Source organism: Lepidochelys olivacea (genome assembly GCF_965140295.1).
Source record: "Lepidochelys olivacea isolate rLepOli2 genome assembly, chromosome: 22".
In the NCBI taxonomy this organism is placed as follows: domain Eukaryota; kingdom Metazoa; phylum Chordata; order Testudines; family Cheloniidae; genus Lepidochelys; species Lepidochelys olivacea.
Window position 1 is genome coordinate 3,525,813 of NC_140432.1, and position 21,237 is coordinate 3,547,049.

Genomic DNA, 21,237 nt, shown 5'->3' on the forward strand with positions numbered 1-21,237 from the left:
CTTCCCCAGCAATGTTAGCTTTGCCGACAGAAGCTCTCTTCTGTTAGTATAGCTGCATCTACTCTGGGGTGCTTGTCAGCATAGCTATGTTGCTACCGGCTGTAGTTTTTTCACACCCTGACAGACATAGCTATGCCAGTATAAGTTTTAAGTATAGACCAGACCTGAGGGAAAAATTGCTTAATTTTCCAGCAATTTCCTTAACTTCCTGAATTTCTCCCTAGTGGTGTAATGGAACCTCCGATCCTCTTGCAGGCATCTTGCTTCTGATAGATGTAATTTCTTGTTATTTTTAAATACCTTGAATTATTTACAGTTCAAATTCTATTTTAACCTCTTAATTTTCTTCTTACATGTTGCCTGATGTAGTTGATTTTCCATTTCATGGGCTTCACTGGGGTTGGATTTCCATTTACTACTTGACTTCCTGCTTCCCTTCTTGGGGAAGCTACTCATCCAGCACCTACACAGAAATTTCAAGCAAAGAACCCTACAAAAAGCCTTAGGATGCACTTAGACACTAAGCTAGTGGTCAGCTGGCAGGATGGAATAGTATAGAAGCAATGCATTCTGATGCCTGTCCCAGCAGCTGTCTGTGCTGCCTCTGAAGGAAGAGGTAAGAGACAGTACAGTACTAGTGAGAGCTGTGAAAGGAAGTTCACTGCATTACTGTTCTGTCAAGGGCACAACATCTGCTACTAGAAATCTAGGAGAGCAATTCAAATGCACAAACTCTGACCTCAGTGAGAGGAAAAAGAACAAGGGGTTGCTTAAAAAAATGTTAATAGAGATTAGGCGTCATGAAATTTTTGTGCCAGGTTTTTGTTGCTACAAAATCTTGCCCCTTTTTCTATGGTAATAATTGACAAATTCAACAGTTTATATCTCCATAAACTTTAAAATGTAACCAAAAATCTGGTTTTTTATTTAAAATTTTTTCAAAGTGAGGATAAGGATTTGTCTATATGCAGAGTTAGTGTGTAGGGTTTCAAACACCAGTACATCGCAGCGCACGGACAGTTAGTGTGCAGCATGCTAGAACACTGCAGATTTACTCCTCAGCTTGCTGTGCACTAATTCACCATATAGACCAGTATTAAGAATTTCCCATGGTTCTAATTAGTTTGTGCCCCCTCTGTAACTAGCACTGCATACTGACATACAGCCGTATGCAATACTTTCTCTGACATCTCAGTTTCATCATCCATAAACTTTCACGGTTAAAACTCTACCAGCCAGTGGCAGTCACCCACTAGAATCACATTTCTATGAAAGAGTGCTCTGCTGCAGGATGGCATTCAGAGCAACCCAATGAAACACACTCAATCACCGCACCATTTCCTCCTATGGCTTCGTGCTTTTTCATTAGGTGAGCAGGACACGGGTCATTTGCTTTCTAACACATATATTCACATACACTCACACACAAATTAAGACTTACATTTTCAACAGTGCCCCTAGTTTTCAGGTGATTCCATTTTTAGAGCCCACCTGGAAACACTTTCTGACCGATTTGCAGAGCTGTTGAGCAAGTACAATGGGAAGCCAATGGGAGCTGCAGATATTGAGTGCCTCTGAAAATCAGAACCAAAGTGTCTTAAATCTCCAGGATTCCTCTGCCAGGCTCACACAGCCCATTAGGAAGACACACCTTCTGGCAACTGGATCAAAATGAGGAGGAACTCTATATAATGGAGTGACACTGTTTGTAGAACAATAAGGACCAAGGGGAGAGTCTAGGAAAGCATGTGTGGTGGACATTTTCAGCCATTACCTGTGGGTGTAGGTTTATGGAGGGCTGGTTTGGGGAGTAGGGCCCCCCAAGATCATTCCTGAGTAGGTTATCGCTGTGCATCTTTGTTTTGAGGCAGGTGATATAACGGTTACAAAAGTCCTTGCACAATTCATTCACCTTCTCCAACTCCAGCAGATGAATTCTCAGGACCTGAATTGCTTTCACCATCTGAGAGGGATAAACAAAGAGAGGCGGTCAGTGCATATCCACTGGCTTTCTAGTAACTAGTAGAATCATTGGGCAACCTAAGGAACTGCTAAGGATGAGAATCTGCAAGATTACCTAGGAACTGCTAAGGATGACAATCTGATTAAATAACCTAGTGTACCATTTGCCACATAATCCTTTTTAGGACTGCAGTTCAAATCTGTTGGTGCTAATGCAGAAAAGCAGCCTTTTCAAACAGGGCATTTTTGTCACTAGTGGTAAAAGAAAATAAATATTTTCGTTGCCATGGAATTCACCAATCTGATTCACCTCCAAGTACTGCTGCTAGAGGTTGCACTTGGAATTTAGCTAAGGACAAGGTGGAAGCCATGGCAAAAACCATCAGTTGTTCAGTATATTTACCAAAGTCCCTGCAGCTCTTATGTCAAGACAGGTAAAAAAAGGAAACAAAATATTGAACTGAGAAAATAAACAAATATCCAGACCACTTTCACCAACTGAAAGTTAGTAATTCATCAGTGATGTTTTTGTTTCTCTGCTAAACACTAGGCTTCCCAAATAAGTGGTCACTACTGGTTGAAGACTATTTTGCTAGTCAGTATTAACCAATGAACCATCCCGCTCAGAGCGAGCCAGCTTGCGTTTTTACCGCTCATCCCCATTTTGTCATCATCTTCACTATTTGGAGATGCAGAAACTCACTGTAATTACCATCCCAACTAAAAGAAATGCCCAAAGAAATTTTGGAGACTAAGCGTTGGCTGTAAAAATGTGTTTGATTATTCTCTATTGGCCACTCTCTCTAACAAGATTCAGAGCAGCAACGTGGCTGTAAGCTTTCCCTAGAGCAAAGCTTGGGTCTCATTAAAATGTACCCCATAAATGTTAAAAAATGTACACATAAAACATTCCTCTCACGGAACTGAAACTTTAAGTTTTACAGCTTCAGTTTGAAATCTTGCATAACATATAAAATTCCAGCTACTCACTGTGTGGTGATAAAGCCAGTTTTATATAACAAAAAGTCTTCACCTGTCAAAGGATTTTTTTAACTTTCAGGTTGTAGTGTTCATCTTTACAAACTGTTAGGCACAGACTGCTCCTGGATTGAATGGCTACACACATTTCAATGGCCTTGCCATCAATTGCCCTGATGAGCCTGCAGTGGCAATAGTAGGAGGAGGGCCTTTGGAACTCTGATGCTATAATGAGGCCTTGCTCATTACTAGCTCAGAGATTTATAAAAGTGGCATTAAAAAGGGGTAGGAGGAAGGTGAGGACCTCAGGAGATAGCCACATTTCTCTGTCCTAATGCACTGTGAAGGCTTTCTCAGCTGAGTCACAAAGCCATCAGGGAGACAGAATAACGGGTGCCAATGAGGCACAATTTATAAATACAGCAAGAAGAGATTCATCAGAAGTATGGTTAGCCAGGGCAAACAGGGGACAAACTCCTTTTAGTCCCCATCTACTCCAGGGAATTTTGAGAGGAAGAGTTTGAAAGCCCTTTGCCTTTCAGCTCCTGCTGCAGCCCCAGTAATACTGGTTCACGTCAATATGTTATTGAACCCTTGCACCCCCATGCTCCACATCCTACTTCTTTTCTCTTGCAGAAATGGAAATAACACACAAGGTCAAAAATAACAACAACAACAACAAACCAACCTGACCAGCACACAAACTGGGAAATTAAGTTCTTCAGAGCTATTCAGTAAATGGACCCGAGAAAAGTTAGCTTCAAAGAGGGGCAGAGATCCCTCAGACCAGTGCATCCATCCAACAATCACATTTATGAAAGTCAATATTCAAGGGCAAAGGCAAAAAGACCTGACACACATATATATAAAAAATAAATCTCTCAATTATCTCAGCTCATTTGCTTAGGGTCTCTCATTTTATGTTCCTGCTTCACTGCGTAGTATATCTGTCCAGAAAAAGAGTTACAGTCCAATGGAATACGTGCGCAGGGTTGTAAAAAATACAGATGCTGAATTAATTGACTGTGTGGCACTCAGCAGCTGATTGAGTTGATAATGGCAAGATCTGACCTTTTTCTAATTTCTAATTATATGCATCTCAGCTGGGAGGAATACATGATTCTTATTCTAATGATGGCTAATGTTGCTGGCCTTTTCATCTCCTTTTTGCCATCAGCGGTGGTGGACAATTTGCACGGAATTAGTGGTGTTAAGAAATCCCCCAGACAACACAAACAAACCCCAGCAGAAAGTTTGTTTGCCCTCGCTTGTTCCAGACACAGGGATTGCCTGGCAAATCCCATGCAGAAGTGTAGTGTGAAGTGGAGAGACACAAACAGAGGAGTGAGAGGCAGAAATGCCGCCGCCCCCACAAAAGGCGCTGTATCTGCCAAGGAATCTGGAGCAGCTCCAGATTACACATGAGTGAGAAGAAAATTTAATTTCTGTCACTCAGTTGCAAACTCATTACAGCCACTTCCTTCATTTTCCCTGTATAAACAAGGGTGCCGTCACACGTCCCCCACTGCTGATGATGCTTGGGAGATACAAATGTGTTTTGCTGTGGCCAAACCCTATGAACATCAGAGCCCTGGGTCTCCTTGAAGAATGAGCAACATGAAGAATACGGCAGAGGCCTACGTGGATAATAAAAGTAGCTAATAAAACACCTCTGCAGCAGGGCATTTCTTCTGAGAGTGAGAGTTCTGGAGTGTTGCTTCCCAGAGCCGCAGCGCAAAGAACAGGACGGCTGCTCCACTTCCTCCCCAGTCAGAATCCATCGGATCCACAATCTCCAAAACTCTGCCCAAGGTTTGGGGTTTGGTTTATGTTGCTCTTCAGCTGATACCTCTTGGTTCCACAGGTAGCCCTTACCCAAGTGCAATTACTCAGAACTAGGCTTTACAATTGTGAAAGAACCTCATTCCCTTGGAAATGGCCACTGCTTACGTCCAATTTTACTTACCATTCCTCTGAATTCATTTCCCAGGGGTCCCACAAAACTCAGTTCAGTGTAATTGTTGGGGGTTTTAGTTCTTTATTTGCAAAACTTCAAAGCAGGTGCAGGCTAAGTGTTCTCCAGTTGGCCCACAAATGTTAACTAATCAGAATGTTAGACCCCTGTAGGCTACATTAAGGGCCTGATCCTTCAGTATTTATTTACAGGAACAAGGGCTGCAGGATTGGGCCCTAAAATGCTGCCCTGAGGATGAGCCAACAAACCATAAAATAATAAGTCTTGTGTAACAAAAAATACTAATTACTAACAACTCTGAGTAGTTGAATATTTGCAGAGTTCCTTGCTTGAGGTGTGATTCCACTCTGAAATGACATGGCATTTTTCAGAGTCTGATCTGCTGAGCGCAGTAACCAGAGAAGAAGGTACTGAGTTTCACTCCTTCAGAGCTAACATTGCTCAGACAGAGAGAGTAGGATTCTTTCCCACATCAGCCACAGTCCCAACGACAGAATATTTATCACTGGCAACGAAGCCAAAGGAGGAAAGAACTCAGATTCTGCTTGAAAATCTTGACCTTGCTGGGTTTAGGGGCTTTGGCTGGGTGGAAAGAGACTGGAGTTCCTGGCATGGAAACATGCATTTTTGCTGGGGTGGGAGCACTCTTCTCTGCACTCCCCCCTCTCCCCCCTGCCACCTGAACAGAACTCAGCTCTAGGAGCTGGGAGACAACATGAATCAGCATAAGGCAGGGGATGATTATGTGCCACACCTGTCCCCATTAGATCATGAATCAAGCTGGATGAATAATTGCTTTTTCGGTTTGGTGGCCAAAATGAAAAATCTGAAAATGTTTTTGTTTTGGGTCCAACTAAACATTTAGACATTTTCAGAATTTTTTATCCCAAGTTTTTTTTGTCTGAAACTATTCACCTAATTCAACCTGACTTTGTGAACAGTTTTGGTTGATCTGGAACTGCATTTTTTGGCAAACAGTTTATTTGCCAACATTTTTCCCCCAGTTCTAGTCATGAGCAAAAAACAGCTATGTCTCATAGCAACCAAGGAGGAAGGGTCCCCACAGACAACAGTCGCAGATTTCTGCACACTACAAAGTAACAAGAGGGAAAGTTGTGAGGAGGAAGAAATGGTGGGTACTAAAATGGAGGGTCCCACTGAGATAAGCATACCACAGGGAATAGATGAGAGGACAAGTACCCAGCAAGGCTCCAGAGAAGTCAAAAGCACCCTAAGTGTACCTGTGCTCATATTTATGGCCTTATCTCTACCACTGGTTTCAGAGTAACAGCCGTGTTAGTCTGTATTCGCAAAAAGAAAAGGAGTACTTGTGGCACCTTAGAGACTAACCAATTTATTTGAGCATGAGCTTTCGTGAGCTACAACTCACTTCATCGGATGCATACCGTGGAAACTGCAGCAGACTTTATATACACACAGAGAACATGAAACAATACCTCCTCCCACCCCACTGTCCTGCTGGTAATAGCTTATCTAAAGTGATCATCAAGTTGGGTCATTTCCAGCACAAATCCAGGTTTTCTCACCCTCCACCCCCCCACACACAAACTCACTCTCCTGCTGGTAATAGCCCATCCAAAGTGACAACTCTCTACACAATGTGCATGATAATCAAGTTGGGCCATTTCCTGCACAAATCCAGGTTCTCTCACCCCCCTCCAAAAAACACACACACAAACTCACTATCCTGCTGGCAATAGCTCATCCAAAGTGACCACTCTCCCTACAATTTGCATGATAATCAACGTGGGCCATTTCCAGCACAAATCCAGGTTTTCTCACCCCCCCCCCCCACCCCCATACACACACAAACTCACTCTCCTGCTGGTAATAGCTCATCCAAAGTGACCACTCTCCCTACAATGTGCATGGTAATCAAGGTGGGCCATGTCCAGCACAAATCCAGGCTTTCTCACCCCCGCCCCCCCGCCTTTTTTCCCGGGGACACACACACACACACAAACTCACTCTCCTGCTGGCAACAGCTCATCCAAACTGACCACTCTCCAAGTTTAAATCCAAGTTTAACCAGAACGTCTGGGTGGGGGGGGTAGGAAAAAACAAGAGGAAATAGGCTACCTTGCATAATGACTTAGCCACTCCCAGTCTCTATTTAAGCCTAATTTAATAGTATCCAATTTGCAAATGAATTCCAATTCAGCAGTTTCTCGCTGGAGTCTGGATTTGAAGTTTTTTTGTTTTAAGATAGCGACCTTCATGTCTGTGATTGCATGACTAGAGAGACTGAAGTGTTCTCCGAATCGTTTATGAATGTTATAACTCTTGACATCTGATTTGTATCCATTTATTCTTTTACGTAGAGACTGTCCAGTTTGACCAACGTACATGGCAGAGGGGCATTGCTGGCACATGATGGCATATATCACATTGGTGGATGTGCAGGTGAACGAGCCTCTGATAGTGTGGCTGATGTTATTAGGCCCTGTGATGGTGTCCCCTGAATAGATATGTGGGCACAGTTGGCAACGGGCTTTGTTGCAAGGATAAGTTCCTGGGTTAGTGGTTCTGTTGTGTGGTATGTGGTTGTTGGTGAGTATTTGCTTCATGTTGGGGGGCTGTCTGTAGGCAAGGACTGGCCTGTCTCCCAAGATTTGTGAGAGTGTTGGGTCATCCTTCAGGATAGGTTGTAGATCCTTAATAATGCGTTGGAGGGGTTTTAGTTGGGGGCTGAAGGTGACGGCTGCCATTTACATTGGTCAAACTGGACAGTCTCTACATTTACACAGGATACACCAATGAGAAACTTCTACTTTAATATAAAATGTACAAAACTGGAAGCCAGGAGAGAACAATTAAACAGCAACAGGCAAGTGGGGTTTGTACAGCAATTCCTGTGATAAGAGAAAGCAAGAAAAGAAAAGAAAAGAAAAGAAAAGAAAAGAAAAGAAAAGAAAAGAAAAGAAAAGAAAAGAAAAGAAAAGAAAAGAAGGGAGCCGGTACATACTCTCCTATCAGCTGCTTGGAGGTAGTTTCCGGAACAGTAACTTGCAAGAAGGAAAAAAGCAGAGGAACTGAAGGACAAACAGTGACAGCAATGATGCAATCACACGTGTATTAACTACTTAAACTGCCCGCCCCCATTCCATAGGTGAATTAGCACCTACCTCCTCCAGGAGATCCAAGCATCAAATATTTCCATCTCCTCCGGTTGACATGTGTATTGGTTGCTGAGGTCTCTCTGCCACACAAATGGCAGAGGGTGGAAAGGACAACAGCCGAGGGTCTCCTTGGGGGGTGGCTGCTTTCACATGCCACACCTGGATTCCACTTTCAGTCATTTAAATAGAGGGAGCTAAACAAAAGAAATGCCTTTTCTCCTCAAGCACCTTGGTCCCTATGCCAGAGTCCCTCTGACTGTGAGAGGGTGGAGCAGTGCCATACATGCCCTGATTCATAGGACGGAGATGATTGTCCCTCAGAGACCCAAGATAAGGATATGGCCTGGTACTATAGGCCACAGTGATCTGGGAAAACAATAGGGTCCCAAAAAAGCAATCAGATTCACACAGCACCTGCATGGTCACACGGTCTAATGTGTAAATGCAGAAAAATGGCTATAGCACTGTTATGGACAGGGACAGCAAGGTGTAGGGCAGCATTAAATGAGATGCTCTTTTTCTTCCTTCAGTCATGATGCCAGTTGTCAGGTACCAAATGCAATAGCCCTCAAGTTAGCTGGGCACTCTACCTGTAGAAAGTGCTTCCAAGCTCAGCTATGTAGCAGAGGAGTTGAAGGAGAATAAGAAATACACAGACAGCAACAGATGTCCCAAAGGTTAGTTCATAGAACTCCATGACACAATCCTGGGCAGATAAAAAGTCACTCAGCTGATGACACAGAACATCCATGTCCTCATTTATCATGCTTCCTAACAAAATGTCGTTCGTCTTCAATGCGCAGGAAACCTGCCTAGGGCAATAGCTTCAGACTCTGCCTCTAGATAACCTTATCTGCTCACATACCTTTAACTACCACTGATTCATTGATGACTGGAGCTATGAAATTTACCAGATGAGGAGTCTTTGGTTGAATGATTACCTTTTGTCTACAACAAATTTTAGAAATCAAGTTGTCCCTTAACCTTCTCTTTGTTAAGCTAAACAGGTAGAAGGAGAAGAGCAGTCAAGCATGCCCCCAAGTTAAACTTTGAATGCCTCAGGGAACTGATGGGCAGGATCCCCTGGGAGAATAACATGAGGGGGAAAGGAGTCAAGGTGAGCTGGCTGTATTTTAAAGAAGCCTTATTGAGGTTACAGGGACAAACCATCCCCATGTGTAGAAAGAATAGTAAATATGGCAGGTGACCAGCTTGGCTTCACAGTGAAATCCTTGTTGATCTTAAACACAAAAAAGAAGCTTACAAGAAGTGGAAGATTGGACAAATGATCAGGGAAGAGTATAAAAATATTGCTCGGGGATCCAGGAGTGAAATCAGGAAGGCCAAATCACAGCTGGAGTTGCAGCTAGCAAGAGATGTTAAGAGTAACAAGAAGGGTTTCTTCAGGTATGTTAGCAACAAGAAGAAAGTCAAGGAAAGTGTGGGCCCCTTACTGAATGAGGGAGGCAACCTAGTGACAGAGGATGTGGAAAAAGCTAATGTACTCAATGCTTTTTATGCCTCTGTCTTCACGAACAAGGTCAGCTCCCAGACTACTGCACTGGGCAGCACAGCATGAGGACGAGGTGACTAGCCCTCTGTAGAGAAAGAAGTGGTTCAGGACTATTTAGAAAAGCTGGACGAGCACAGGTCCATGGGGCCGACGCACTTCATCCAAGAGTGCTAAAGGAGTTGGCGGATGTGATTGCATAGCCATTGGCCATTATCTTTGAAAACTCATGGCGATTGGGGGAAGTCCTGGACGACTGGAAAAAGGCTAATGTAGTGCCCATCTTTAAAAAAGGGAAGAAGGAGGATCCTGGGAACTACAGGCCAGTCAGCCTCACCTCAGTCCCCGGAAAAATCATGGAGCAGGTCCTCAAGGAATCAATTCTGAAGTGCTTAGAGGAGAGGAAAGTGATCAGGAACAGTCAGCATGGATTCACCAAGGGCAAGTCATGCTGGGCCTGACTAATCTAATTGCCTTCTATGACAAGATAACTGGCTCTGTGGATGAGGGGAAAGCAGTGGATGTGTTGTTCCTTGAGTTTTGCAAAGCTTTTGACACGGTCTCCCACAGTATTCTTGCCAGCAAGTTAAAGAAGTATGGGCTGGATGAATGGACTATAAGGTGGATAGAAAGTTGGCTAGATTGTCGGGCCCAACAGGTAGTGATCAATGGCTCCATGTCTTGTTGGCAGCCGGTATCAAGTGGAGTGCCCCAAGGGTCGGTCCTGGGGCCGGTTTTGTTCAATATCTTCATAAATGATCTGGAGGATGGTGTGGATTGCACCCTCAGCCTCTTTACAGATGACACTAAACTGGGAGGAAAGGTAGATATGCTGGAGGGTAGGGATAGGATACAGAAGGCCCTAGACAAATTAGAGGATTGGGCAAAAAGAAATCTGATGAGGTTCAACAAGGACAAGTGCAGAGTCCTGTACTTAGGACGGAAGAATCCTATGCACCGCTACAGACTAGGGACCGAATGGCTAGGCAGCAGTTCTGCGGAAAAGGACCTAGGGGTTACAGTGGACGAGAAGCTGGATATGAGTCAACAGTGTGCCCTTGTTGCCAAGAAGGCTAAAGGCATTTTGGGATATATAAGTAGGGGCATTGCCAGCAGATCGAGGGACGTGATAGTTCCCCTCTACTCAACATTGGTGAGGCCTCATCTGGAGTAGTCTGTCCAGTTTTGGGCCCCACACTACAAGAAGGATGTGGAAAAATTGGAAAACATCCACCGGAGGGCAACAAAAATGATTAGGGGACTGAAACACATGACTTATGAGGAGAGGCTGAGGGAACTGGGATTGTTTAGTCTGCAGAAGAGAAGAATGAGGGGGGATTTGATAGCTGCTTTCAATAACCTGAAAGGGGGTTCCAAAGAGGATGGATCTAGACTGTTCTCAGTGGTACCAGATGACAGAATGAGGAGTAATGGTCTCAAGTTGCAGTGGGGGAGGTTTAGGTTGGATATTAGGAAAAACTGGAATGCGTTACCTAGGGAAGTGGTGGAATCTCCTTCCTTAGAAGTTTTTAAGGTCAGGCTTGACAAAGCCCTGGCTGGGATGATTTAGTTGGGGATTGGTCCTGCTTTGAGAAGGGGGTTGGACTAGATGACCTGCTGAGGTCCCTTCCAACCCTGATATTCTATGATTCTATGTTCCTATTGTATTCCACAGAGGGTTATACGCATGTGCCATGGGTCCAGAGCCAGAGTTTTTGAAAGTAGTATTGTCAGTTGGTCCGCACACTTGCCCTGGCCTTGCCTCATGGTTTCGTCCAAGGCAATAAAGGGCAGGGCAGACTGATGGCTGCTCACTTCCTTCTCCACCTTAAACCTAAGATCCGCAGCAGAGGAGAAGGAGGGAAGGTTTGACCACACATCCTGAAGAAGCTCCACTTACATGTAAGTAACCTCCTCTTCTTTGAGTGATGGTCCCTATTCCACTGAAGATGATTAACAAGCGGTACCTTAGTTAGGAGGAGGGTGCGAGGATGATGATCGGACGGAGAACAGGCATGCTGAAGGAGGCATCCATAGCAGCATCCCACACGAAGGCGTAATGGGAAGAGAACGTATATAACGAACTCTACATGGCCGCCTTACATATGTCTTAAGGGGCATATCATGAACTGTGACCGTAATTGATGCTTGCTAGGAGGAGGGAGTGAGGATGATGATGAAATCATGGAATGGAGAACAGCAGCGCTGAAGGGGAAGAAGGGAGGAACAATATCCCACTGTATACCCACGTTGGGTCCATCCACCACTGGAGGTGGGGAGAGGATCTCTTGGGGAACAGGGAGAAGAAGGTCCATAGTATGATGGCAGGGGAATAGACCCTGTGGAGCCATAGCTGCAGGCAGTGAAACCACAGATAGCTGCAGACAGTTACTGAAGCGCAGGCCGCCAGGTGGCCAAGAAGAGAAAGGCATTGCCTGACTGGGACAGAAGGCACCATCTTGGAAACCAGGTCCTGTATGGTCTGGAATCTCTAGCAAGTACACAGGAGCCGAGTCCATGTCGATGTGTGCCCCAATAAACTCCAGGATTGTGTGGGGTCCAATGTGAATTTTTAACATTTACACTCACCCCAGAGAGCAGAGGGTTGTGAGCAACATGGAGGTTGAGGTTCGAGCAGCCCTTCTTGATCATGCTGCCAGCAACCAATCATCGAGGTAAGGGAATATAAGGTGGACTGCCACAATGGAGAAAACTTTGCGAGGAGTGGTGCTGAGTCCAAATGTGAGAACCCTGTACTGAAAGTGACTATGCCCCACCATGAATCTCAGGAAATATCTGTGGGCAGGATGGATGTCCACATGATAGTAAGCGCTGTGCATGTTGAGAGCCATAAATCACATGCCTCTTTCTAGGGAAGGGACGATGGCCACCAGAGTGACCATACAGCTTACATCCTGTCATGTTGATTTAGTCCTATTGTCAGTTATGGGAAATGGTGGCCATTTTGAGAAAGGGAACATTGAGACTATAATGGGAAAGATCGCGGAGGAAATCATTAACTCATCTTTACAACATAATTTCTTCAGGTGTATATTTGAAGGGAGCTGGCAGTGAGTTTTAACTATATGGAAAATGTGACGGATAAGAACCCAGTTATTAGTTAGTTACGGGTTACAAAAAATAAAGGTCAGACACTGGATTCTAATATTCTTCTCCCCTCCCCCCACCCCAGTCCCCACACCTCCCAGTGTGACTTGGGAAAAAATTGCACTGTAATAATCGGTAACTGCACAGTGGACTTGTTCTCTGATTGGCTGAGACAGTTCCAGTATATGCTTGCTGCCTGCTGCGATACAGACTCACTCTTGGGTCTGGGCAGTCTAGTCTCTCACATGCTTGTCATACTGTAAAGCTTTGACGTCTACCTTCCATTCCTGGCACAACTACTCAGGCTGGGGTTTGCTTAAGCAGTGGGCTGTCGAAAGGATTTCAGAAAAAGCGAAGCAGCTCTTGCTGCTACGTGAATAAAGAAGCTATACGTTCACCTTGTACTGCTCAGTCATCAATAGGACTGAGGTGCCCCTTTTCTGGTGCAGAAAAGCAGAATGAAATGAAAGGGACGCCCCATGCATTTTGTGAAGTTCTAATCAGTTGTGGGTTTTTTTTTTTCAGAATTACTCAGATAAGGCCTAATCCTGAACCTTTATTCATGTTAGGAGCCCACTGAGGTTATCAGGTAAGTAAATGCTGCTCAGCCCATAGTTAGTGGAGTCCAAGGTGAAATTCCTTCAAATGACCCCAGTTCTGTTATCTCGCTCTCACAAACCTGCTACCTGAGCCCCTAGGTTAGAACTTGTTCCATAAGGACAGAATGGGGAAAAGGGAGGTGGTCACACTACATCAAAGACACTGTTACCTGTTACAGAGGCACAGACAATTCAGAATCACAGGACCTCAAACATTTATGGATTAAAGTTCAAACTAATAAAACTAAACATGGGATACCAGTGGACATTTGTTACAGACAACCAACTATCACTAGGACAGGATGAACTGCTCTGTAGACATCTGTCCATAATGTGTTGGAATAAAGCCTGTATTATCATGGGTGACTTCAATCTGGGGGGCAATTGCTGGATATCTCATGGAGCCAGTAACAAAACTTCCTTGAAGAGTTTCTTAAAATAATAGATTACCATTTCTTAACACAAAGTCCTGCACTCAACATGGAGTAAGTCAATACTGGATCTCAATATACTGGACAAGGAAGAGTTAATCACTGATCTAAACATTAGGGATTGCCCTATGTATCGGTGACTATGATCTGGTTACATTTACTTTGTGCAAACAGAATATAGCACCATTCTTCCAAAGCTTAAACCAGTTGTCAGCATAACTTACTGGAACACAAATTTAAGGTGGGAAGTGTTAACAAAAACTGGGGATTGTGCAAGGACATCTTAATGGATGGCTAAAAAAACCCAAAAAAAGTTATGCTGGACAAGAAGCCATCCTGGTTAAAAGAAGATGACGAAGCAGTGATAAAGCATAAAAATAATCAATATATAATGAATGGGGGGAAAAGGAAAGTAAATGGTAATGACTATAAGTAGATTAAAAAATGTAGATGACTGATAAAGCAACGTACAGGAATCAATGTACTATCAGTGGCTAATAGGATTAAAGATAGTAAGACATTTTTAAAACCTATTACAAACAAAAGAGCTCTGTCAGGTATAGGTTCATTGCTAGATACAGATGGCAAAATTGTGAATAATGATGCATACAAGGCAGAAATGTTAAATAGATACTCCTTTTCTGTATTTGGAACAAAAGGGGTGGGGGTATATCTATCCCATATGATGTGGATGGAGCAAAAGATTTATCATCTGTAATGAAGCAGTATGTGAGGCAGCATCTGCTAAAATTAAACATTCTGAAATCAAAAGGCCCAGATAACTTACACCCAGGAGTCTTAAAAGAACTAGCTGAGGATTTTCTAAACTATAAACTGGGGAAATTCCAAAAGACTGGAGCACTGCCAATGTAGCTCCAATATTATAAAAGGGTAAAAGAGATGACCCAGGGAACAATATACCAGTTAGCCTTAAATTGATCCTGAGTAAAATAACAGAATGGTTAATCTGGGACTTTACCAACATAGAATTACAAGTTAAAACTACAATTACTGCCAATTGACACAGTTTCTGGAAGGTAAATCTTGCCAAGTATTAGAGGTCTGGTTGATAAAGCCAACAGTGTTCATAGAGTGTACTTGGACTTCTCTAAGGCATTTGACTTAGAACCACATGATATTTTGATCTAAAACATTGCATTATATGGAACTAACAGGGCACAAAATAGATTAAAAACTGGTTAACTTGCAGATCTCAGAATGTGGTTGTGAATGGGAATATACCAATGAGCAGAGCTCTCAGTAGCTGGTTCCCCAAGAATCAGTTTGTGGTCCAATGCTATTTAATATTTTGATCAATGATCTAGATGATGATATTGTATCTTGATCAACGGAGCTGGAGTCAGAGGAACCATGTCCTCTGGAAGGGATGTCATTGACAGGTGACCAATGGAACACAGAGCTCAGGGAGTTAGGGTGGAAACTACTCAGACACATAACAGAGCAGTGCACAGAGTTTAATAAAGTTCTACTTGTTCAACTTAACCTGCGCTCAGCATCTCTCTTTGCAAATGAAACAGATATAAAATATTTGTTGGTAAATTTATAGATGACACAAAGACTGGTGGGTTAGTACATAATGAGGAGGACAGGTTCTGTTACAGAGTGATCTGAATATCTTGGTTAAATATTCATAATCCAACAAAATGTGTTTTAATATAGCCAAATGCAAAGTAACACATCTGGGAACCAAGAATGCTGGCTATATGTACTGGATGGAGACTCTGTGTTGGAAAACAGTGACTCAGATAAGGACTTTAGTATATTTGGAATCAGGTCATCATAGATAATCTCTCAGCATGCACTCCCAGTGCAATGTTAAATATTGGAGCTAAATTGGCAGTCCTCCAATCTTTTGGAGTTTCCCCAGTCTTCCAAGATTAAAGGTCAAAAAGGATGCATGTGATCCTTGGATGTATAAAAATGGGAATATCAAGTTGAAGCAGGGCAGCGATCTTACTTCTGCATTGGTAAGTCCACTATAGTAGAACCTCAGAGTTACAAACTGACCACGCACCTTGTTTGGAACCAGAAGGACACAATTAGGCAATAACAGAGACCCAAAAAAAGGCAAATACAGTTCAGTACTGTATTAAATGTAAACTACTAAATTAATAAAGGGAAAGTTTAAGAATAGATTTGACAGGGTAAGGAAACTGTTTCTGTGCTTGTTTCTTTTAGAAGCAGCATTTTTGTTCTGCACAGTAAAGTTTCAAAGCTGTATTAAGTCAATGTTCAGTTGTAAACTTTTAAAAGAACAACCGTAACAGTCTGTTCAGAGTTACAAACATTACAGAGTTACAAACAACCTCCATTCCCGAGGGGCTCGTAACTCTGAGGTTCTACTGTACTAAAATACCGTGTCCAGTTCTGGTGCTCATGCTTCAAGAAGGATATGGAAATACTAGAGAGAGTTCTAAGGAGCGGCCAACAAATGATCCCAGGACTGGAAAAGAAATCTTGCAATGTGAGGCTTTTTAAGGAACTTGACCTGTTTAGCTTATCTAAGAGGAGGTCAAGAGGTGAACTGATCCTTGTGTATACGAACTTACATATGGAAAAGAGATTTGACAGTGGGAGCTTTTCAGTCTTGCTGTCAAAGGTAGAACAAGATCCAATGGCTGAAAGTTGAAGTTGTACAAATTCAACCTTGCAATAAGATTCAATTTACTAGCAGTGAGGATAGTTAAATATTGGAACAGCTTACTGGGGAGGCAATGGAATCTTTAAAATGAGATTAGATATCTTTCTAAAATATATGCTGCAATCCTGCTCCCAAGACAAGTTCTACAGCCTGTAGAGGGAATCAGGTTGGATGGTTGTGGTGGTCCTTTCCGGCCTTCAGTGCCCTCAGTATGCTCATAACGCTTGCATCTCTGCACTAATACAGGTTTCAGGGTAGCAGCCGTGTTTGTCTGTATCTGTAAAAAGAAAAGGAGTACTTGTGGCACCTTAGAGACTAACCAATTTATTAGAGCATAAGCTTTCGTGAGCTACAGGATGCATCCGATGAAGTGAGCTGTAGCTCACGAAAGCTTATGCTCTAATAAATTTGTTAGTCTCTATGGTGCCACAAGTCATCCTTTTCTTTTTGCACTAATACAGTGACTACAATCAAACTTCATCACTTCAACTTGTCACCTGCAGGGGTCAGGAAGGATTTTTAGACCTTTTCAGTGTGGGTTACAGAGGCAGAGATGCAGCTGCCAGTAACTTCCTTCTGGGATCAGTTGAAGTGGAAGGATCTGACCAGCTGATTGTGCTTCTGCCCACCCTCACCAGGTCTCTAAGGTGAGTCACCTCAAATGCTGCAGAGAGATCTAACAGTCAGAGCATGGCTCTTTGCTTCTTTGTACAAACATGGCAAGTGCTGTGTTGTTGTTGTTCAACCAAGGGTAGTGAAGGAATTAGCTGAAGAAATCTCATACTCACTGGCAATAATATTTGAAAACTCATGAATGACAGCAGAGGTCCTGGAAGACTGGGAAGGGCTAACATAGTGCCCATCTTTAAAAATAGAAAAAAAAAAAAAGAAGAGCCAGGGAACTAGTCAGCCTGACTTTGATATATGAGAAGCTACTACACCAATGTGTAAAACGTTCAATTTGCGAATACCTGGATGGTGAAGGGGTGATCACTAGCCAATAGCATGGAATTACTGAGAACAAATCATGGCAAACCAGCTTGATTTCCTTCTTTGACAGGGTAACTGGTTTGGTGGATGGGGGAATGCGGTGGACATCATATACCTTCAGCAATGCTTTTGACACAGTCCCACATGACATTCTGATAATTAAACTGGAGAAATGTGGGCTTGGCAGAACTACCATTATGTGGATACATAATTCGTTAACCACAAACGAAGAGTAACTATTAATGGAATGTCAGATTGGAGGGAGGTCTCAAGTGGGGTTCCACAGGGATCTGTTCTGGGTTGGGTGTTGTTTAACACCTTTATTAACAACCTGGATGTAGGAATACTGATCAAGTTTGCAGATGATCGAACAGATGTGTTTACAGACACAAAACTGGAAGGGAGAGGTTGCCAACACTTTGGAGGATAGAGCTAAAATTCAAAGGAGTCTTGATAAATTGGGGAACTGGGCTATAAACAACAAAATGAAATTCAAATGTAGGGAAGAAAAACCAAATGCACAAATACAGAATGAAAGATAATCGGCTTGGCAGCAGCACTGCTGAGAAAGATATGGGAGTTGTGGTGGATCACAACGTCAACATGAGTTAACAATGTGATGCTGTCACAAAAAAAGCAAATGCTTAGGTTGCATTAACAGAGGCATAGCATGCTAGTCGCGGGAGGTGATAGTACCACTCTACTCAGTGCTGGTTAGGCCTCAGCTGGAGTACTGTGTCCAATTTTGGTCACTGCTGTATAGAAAGGATGTAGAGAAACTGGAAAGGATGCAGAGGTGAGTGACAAAGATGATCAAATGGATGTAACACAAGCTATATGAGCAAAGGCTGAAGGAACTAGGTATGTTCTGTTTGGAAAAGGGGAGATTTTAAGTGGGGGACACGATAGTCTTCAAATACTTGAAAGGCTGCCATAAAAAAAGATGGAGAAAAGTTGTTCCCTCTTGCCACAGAAGGCAGGACAAGAGGCAATGGGTTCAAACTAGAGCAGAGCAGATTTAGACTAAATCTCAGGAAAAACTTCCTACCTGTAAGAACATAAGGACAATGGAACAGACTGCCTAGGGAGGTTGTGGAAGCTCCTTTGCTGGAAGTTTTCAAAAGGAGGCTGGATAGCCATCTGTCTTGGATGGGTTAGACAAAACAAATCCTGCATCTTGCAGGGAGATTAGACTAGTTGACCCTTGTGGTCCCTTCTAACTCTATGATTTTATTATTTATGGATCTGGGGGCAAGTTCGGTGGTTCCCTAGGAGAGGAAGCAGGTGGCAACTCCCTGATGGAAAGGATGGTCTCTGAAGGGGGGCACTGTTCCCTCAGTCCCAAATATGCCCAATAGGAGGGATCGCCGGGTGGCCGTTAAGGTCTCCATGGCATGGGATCCCAATGGCTCAGAATGAGGTGATGGCTGCTCCCAGGGTCATGCAGGTCTCCTGGGAAATGGAGAAGAGTGGTATGTGAGAGCCAGTTCTTCCGGTGGTTCCAAATCCCCCAAGGAAGAAAAGGCTGATTCAGGCTCCAGTGGTGGACCATCAGTGCCGTCGGAGAGGTGTACATTATGTAGCGGGGCCAAAGGCTCTGAACCACGGGCAGGTCTCTTGGAGGAGACATGAGTTCCCTAGAGACTGAAGGCCCAAATGGAGGGGGGGATTCTGGACCCAGGAGAGCGAAAACGTCTTGTGGTGCAGCCATGGATCTGGATCTCCTAGGTGTAAGAGGGACTCTTTGTGTTCGGGCTGCTGGTGCCAGCACCGGACATGGTGCTGTGATAAATAAAGTGGTGGGGTAGCTCCCTTTGATGGACAACCAGCCAGCCAGTTAGCTGTAAAATCCCTCTTGGTAGCTGTTCTCTCCTTGTTTTACCTGGAAAGGGTTAACAAGCCCACAGGTAAAAGAAAAGGAAGTGGGCACCTGACCAAAGAGCCAATGGGAAGGTAGAACTTTTAAAATTGGGAAAGAAACTTTCCCTTTGTCTGTTGTTCTCTGGGCTGCAGGGACACGGCGCAGCATTGCTATAAGCAGAAATGCTGTGTAAGGTTTGAACCAGGCATGAAAAAGTATTTTACATACCTAGAAGAAATAATTTGGATAGGGAATGTTTAGTTAGATGCTATCAGCTTTATTTCTTATTTTGGCTTGTGGATCTCCTCTGTGCTAACCACAGATGCTTTTGTTTGCTTGTAACCTTTAAGCTGAACCCCCAAGAAAGCTCTTTTAGATGCTTAATTTTTAGAATTGTTTCTTTTAAGATCTAGCGAAAAGCCTGAGTTCCAGATAGACTCAAAGACTTTAAGGTCAGAAGAGACCATTATGATTGTCTAGTCTGATCTCCTATAACACAGGCCACAGAATCTCACCCACCCACTCCTGTAACAAACCCCTGACCGATGTCTGAGTTATTGAAGTCCTCAACTCGTGGTTTAAAGACTTCGAGGTGCAGAGAATCCTCCCTCAAGTGATCCCTGCCCCACGCTGCAGAGGAAGGTGAAAAAGCCCCAGGGCCTCTGCCAATCTGCCCTGGAGAAAAATTCCTTCCCAACCCTAAATATGGTGATCAGCTAAACCCTGAGCATGTAGGCAAGACTCGCCAGCCAGACACCAAGGAAAGAATTCTCTGTAGTAACTCAGATCCCACCCCATCTGGCATCCCATCACAGGCCATTGGGCATATCTACAGCTAATAGTTGAAGATCAATTAATTGACAAAATTAGGCTATCCCATCATATCATCCCTTCCATAAACTTATCAAGCTTAGTCTAGAAGCTAGGTATGTCTTTTGCCCGCACTGCTTCCCTTGGAAGACTGTTCCTCTGATGCTTAAAAACCTTCATCTAATTTCAAGTCTAAACTTCCTGATGGCCAGTTTATATCCATTTCTTCTTGTGTCCACATTGGTACTGAGCTTAAATAATTCTTCTCCCTCTGTGGTATTTATCCCTCTGATATATTTCTAGAGAGCAATCATATCTCCCCTCAGCCTTCTTTTGGTTAGGCTAAACAAGCCAAGCTCTTTGAGTCTCCTTTCATAAGACAGGTTTTCCATTCCTCGGAACATCCTAGTAGCCCTTCTCTGTACCTGTTCCAGTTTGAATTCATCCTTCTTAAACATGGGAGACCAGAACTGCACACAGTATTCCAGCTGAGGTCTCACCAGTGCCTTGTATAATGGTACTAACACCTCCTTATCTCTTCTGGAAATACCTGGCCTGATGCATCCCAAGACCGCATTCGCTTTTTTCACGGCCATATCACATTGGCGGCTCATAGTCATCCTGTGATCAACCAATACTTCGAGGTCCTTCTCCTCCTCTGTTACTTCCAAGTGATGCATCCTCAGTTTATAACAAAAATTCTTGTTATTAATCCCTAAATGAATGACCTTGCACTTTTCACTATTAAATTTAATCCTATTACTATTACTCCAGTTTACAAGGTCATCCAGATCTTCCTGTATGATATCCCGGTCCTTCTCTGTATTGGCAATACCTCCCAGCTTTGTGTCATCCACAAACTTTATTAGCACATTCCCACTTTTTGTGCCAAGGTCAGTAATAAAAAGATTAAATAAGATTGGTCCCAAACCCGATCCCTGAGGAACTCCACTAGTAACCTCCTTCCAGCCTGACAGTTCACCTTTCAGTGTGACCCGTTGTAGTCTCCCCTTTAACCAGTTCCTTATCCAACTTTCAATTTTCATATTGATCCCCATCTTTTCCAATTTAGCTAATAATTTCCCATGTGGAACCGTATCAAATGCCTTACTGAAACTGAGGTAAATTAGATCCACTGCAATCTACCTTTTGTAAAACCATGTTGTATTCTGTCCCGTTTACCATTGACCTCAATAGCCTTAACTACTTTC

General features: G+C 43.4%; 1 protein-coding gene across 7 annotated transcripts in view; it reads right to left on the reverse strand.

The window, feature by feature from the left end:
- PKNOX2 (PBX/knotted 1 homeobox 2) overlaps positions 1-21,237 on the reverse strand; it is a 689,215-nt gene that overhangs the window by 149,277 nt on the left and 518,701 nt on the right. For 6 of the 7 annotated variants that reach the window (XM_084611724.1, XM_084611727.1, XM_084611723.1 and 3 more), the window contains one exon: positions 1,775-1,963. In XM_084611724.1, coding sequence (XP_084467850.1) covers positions 1,775-1,963 — 189 coding nt within the window. The remainder of the gene's footprint in view (positions 1-1,774; positions 1,964-21,237) is intronic. The other variant, XM_084611725.1, reaches the window with a different exon arrangement.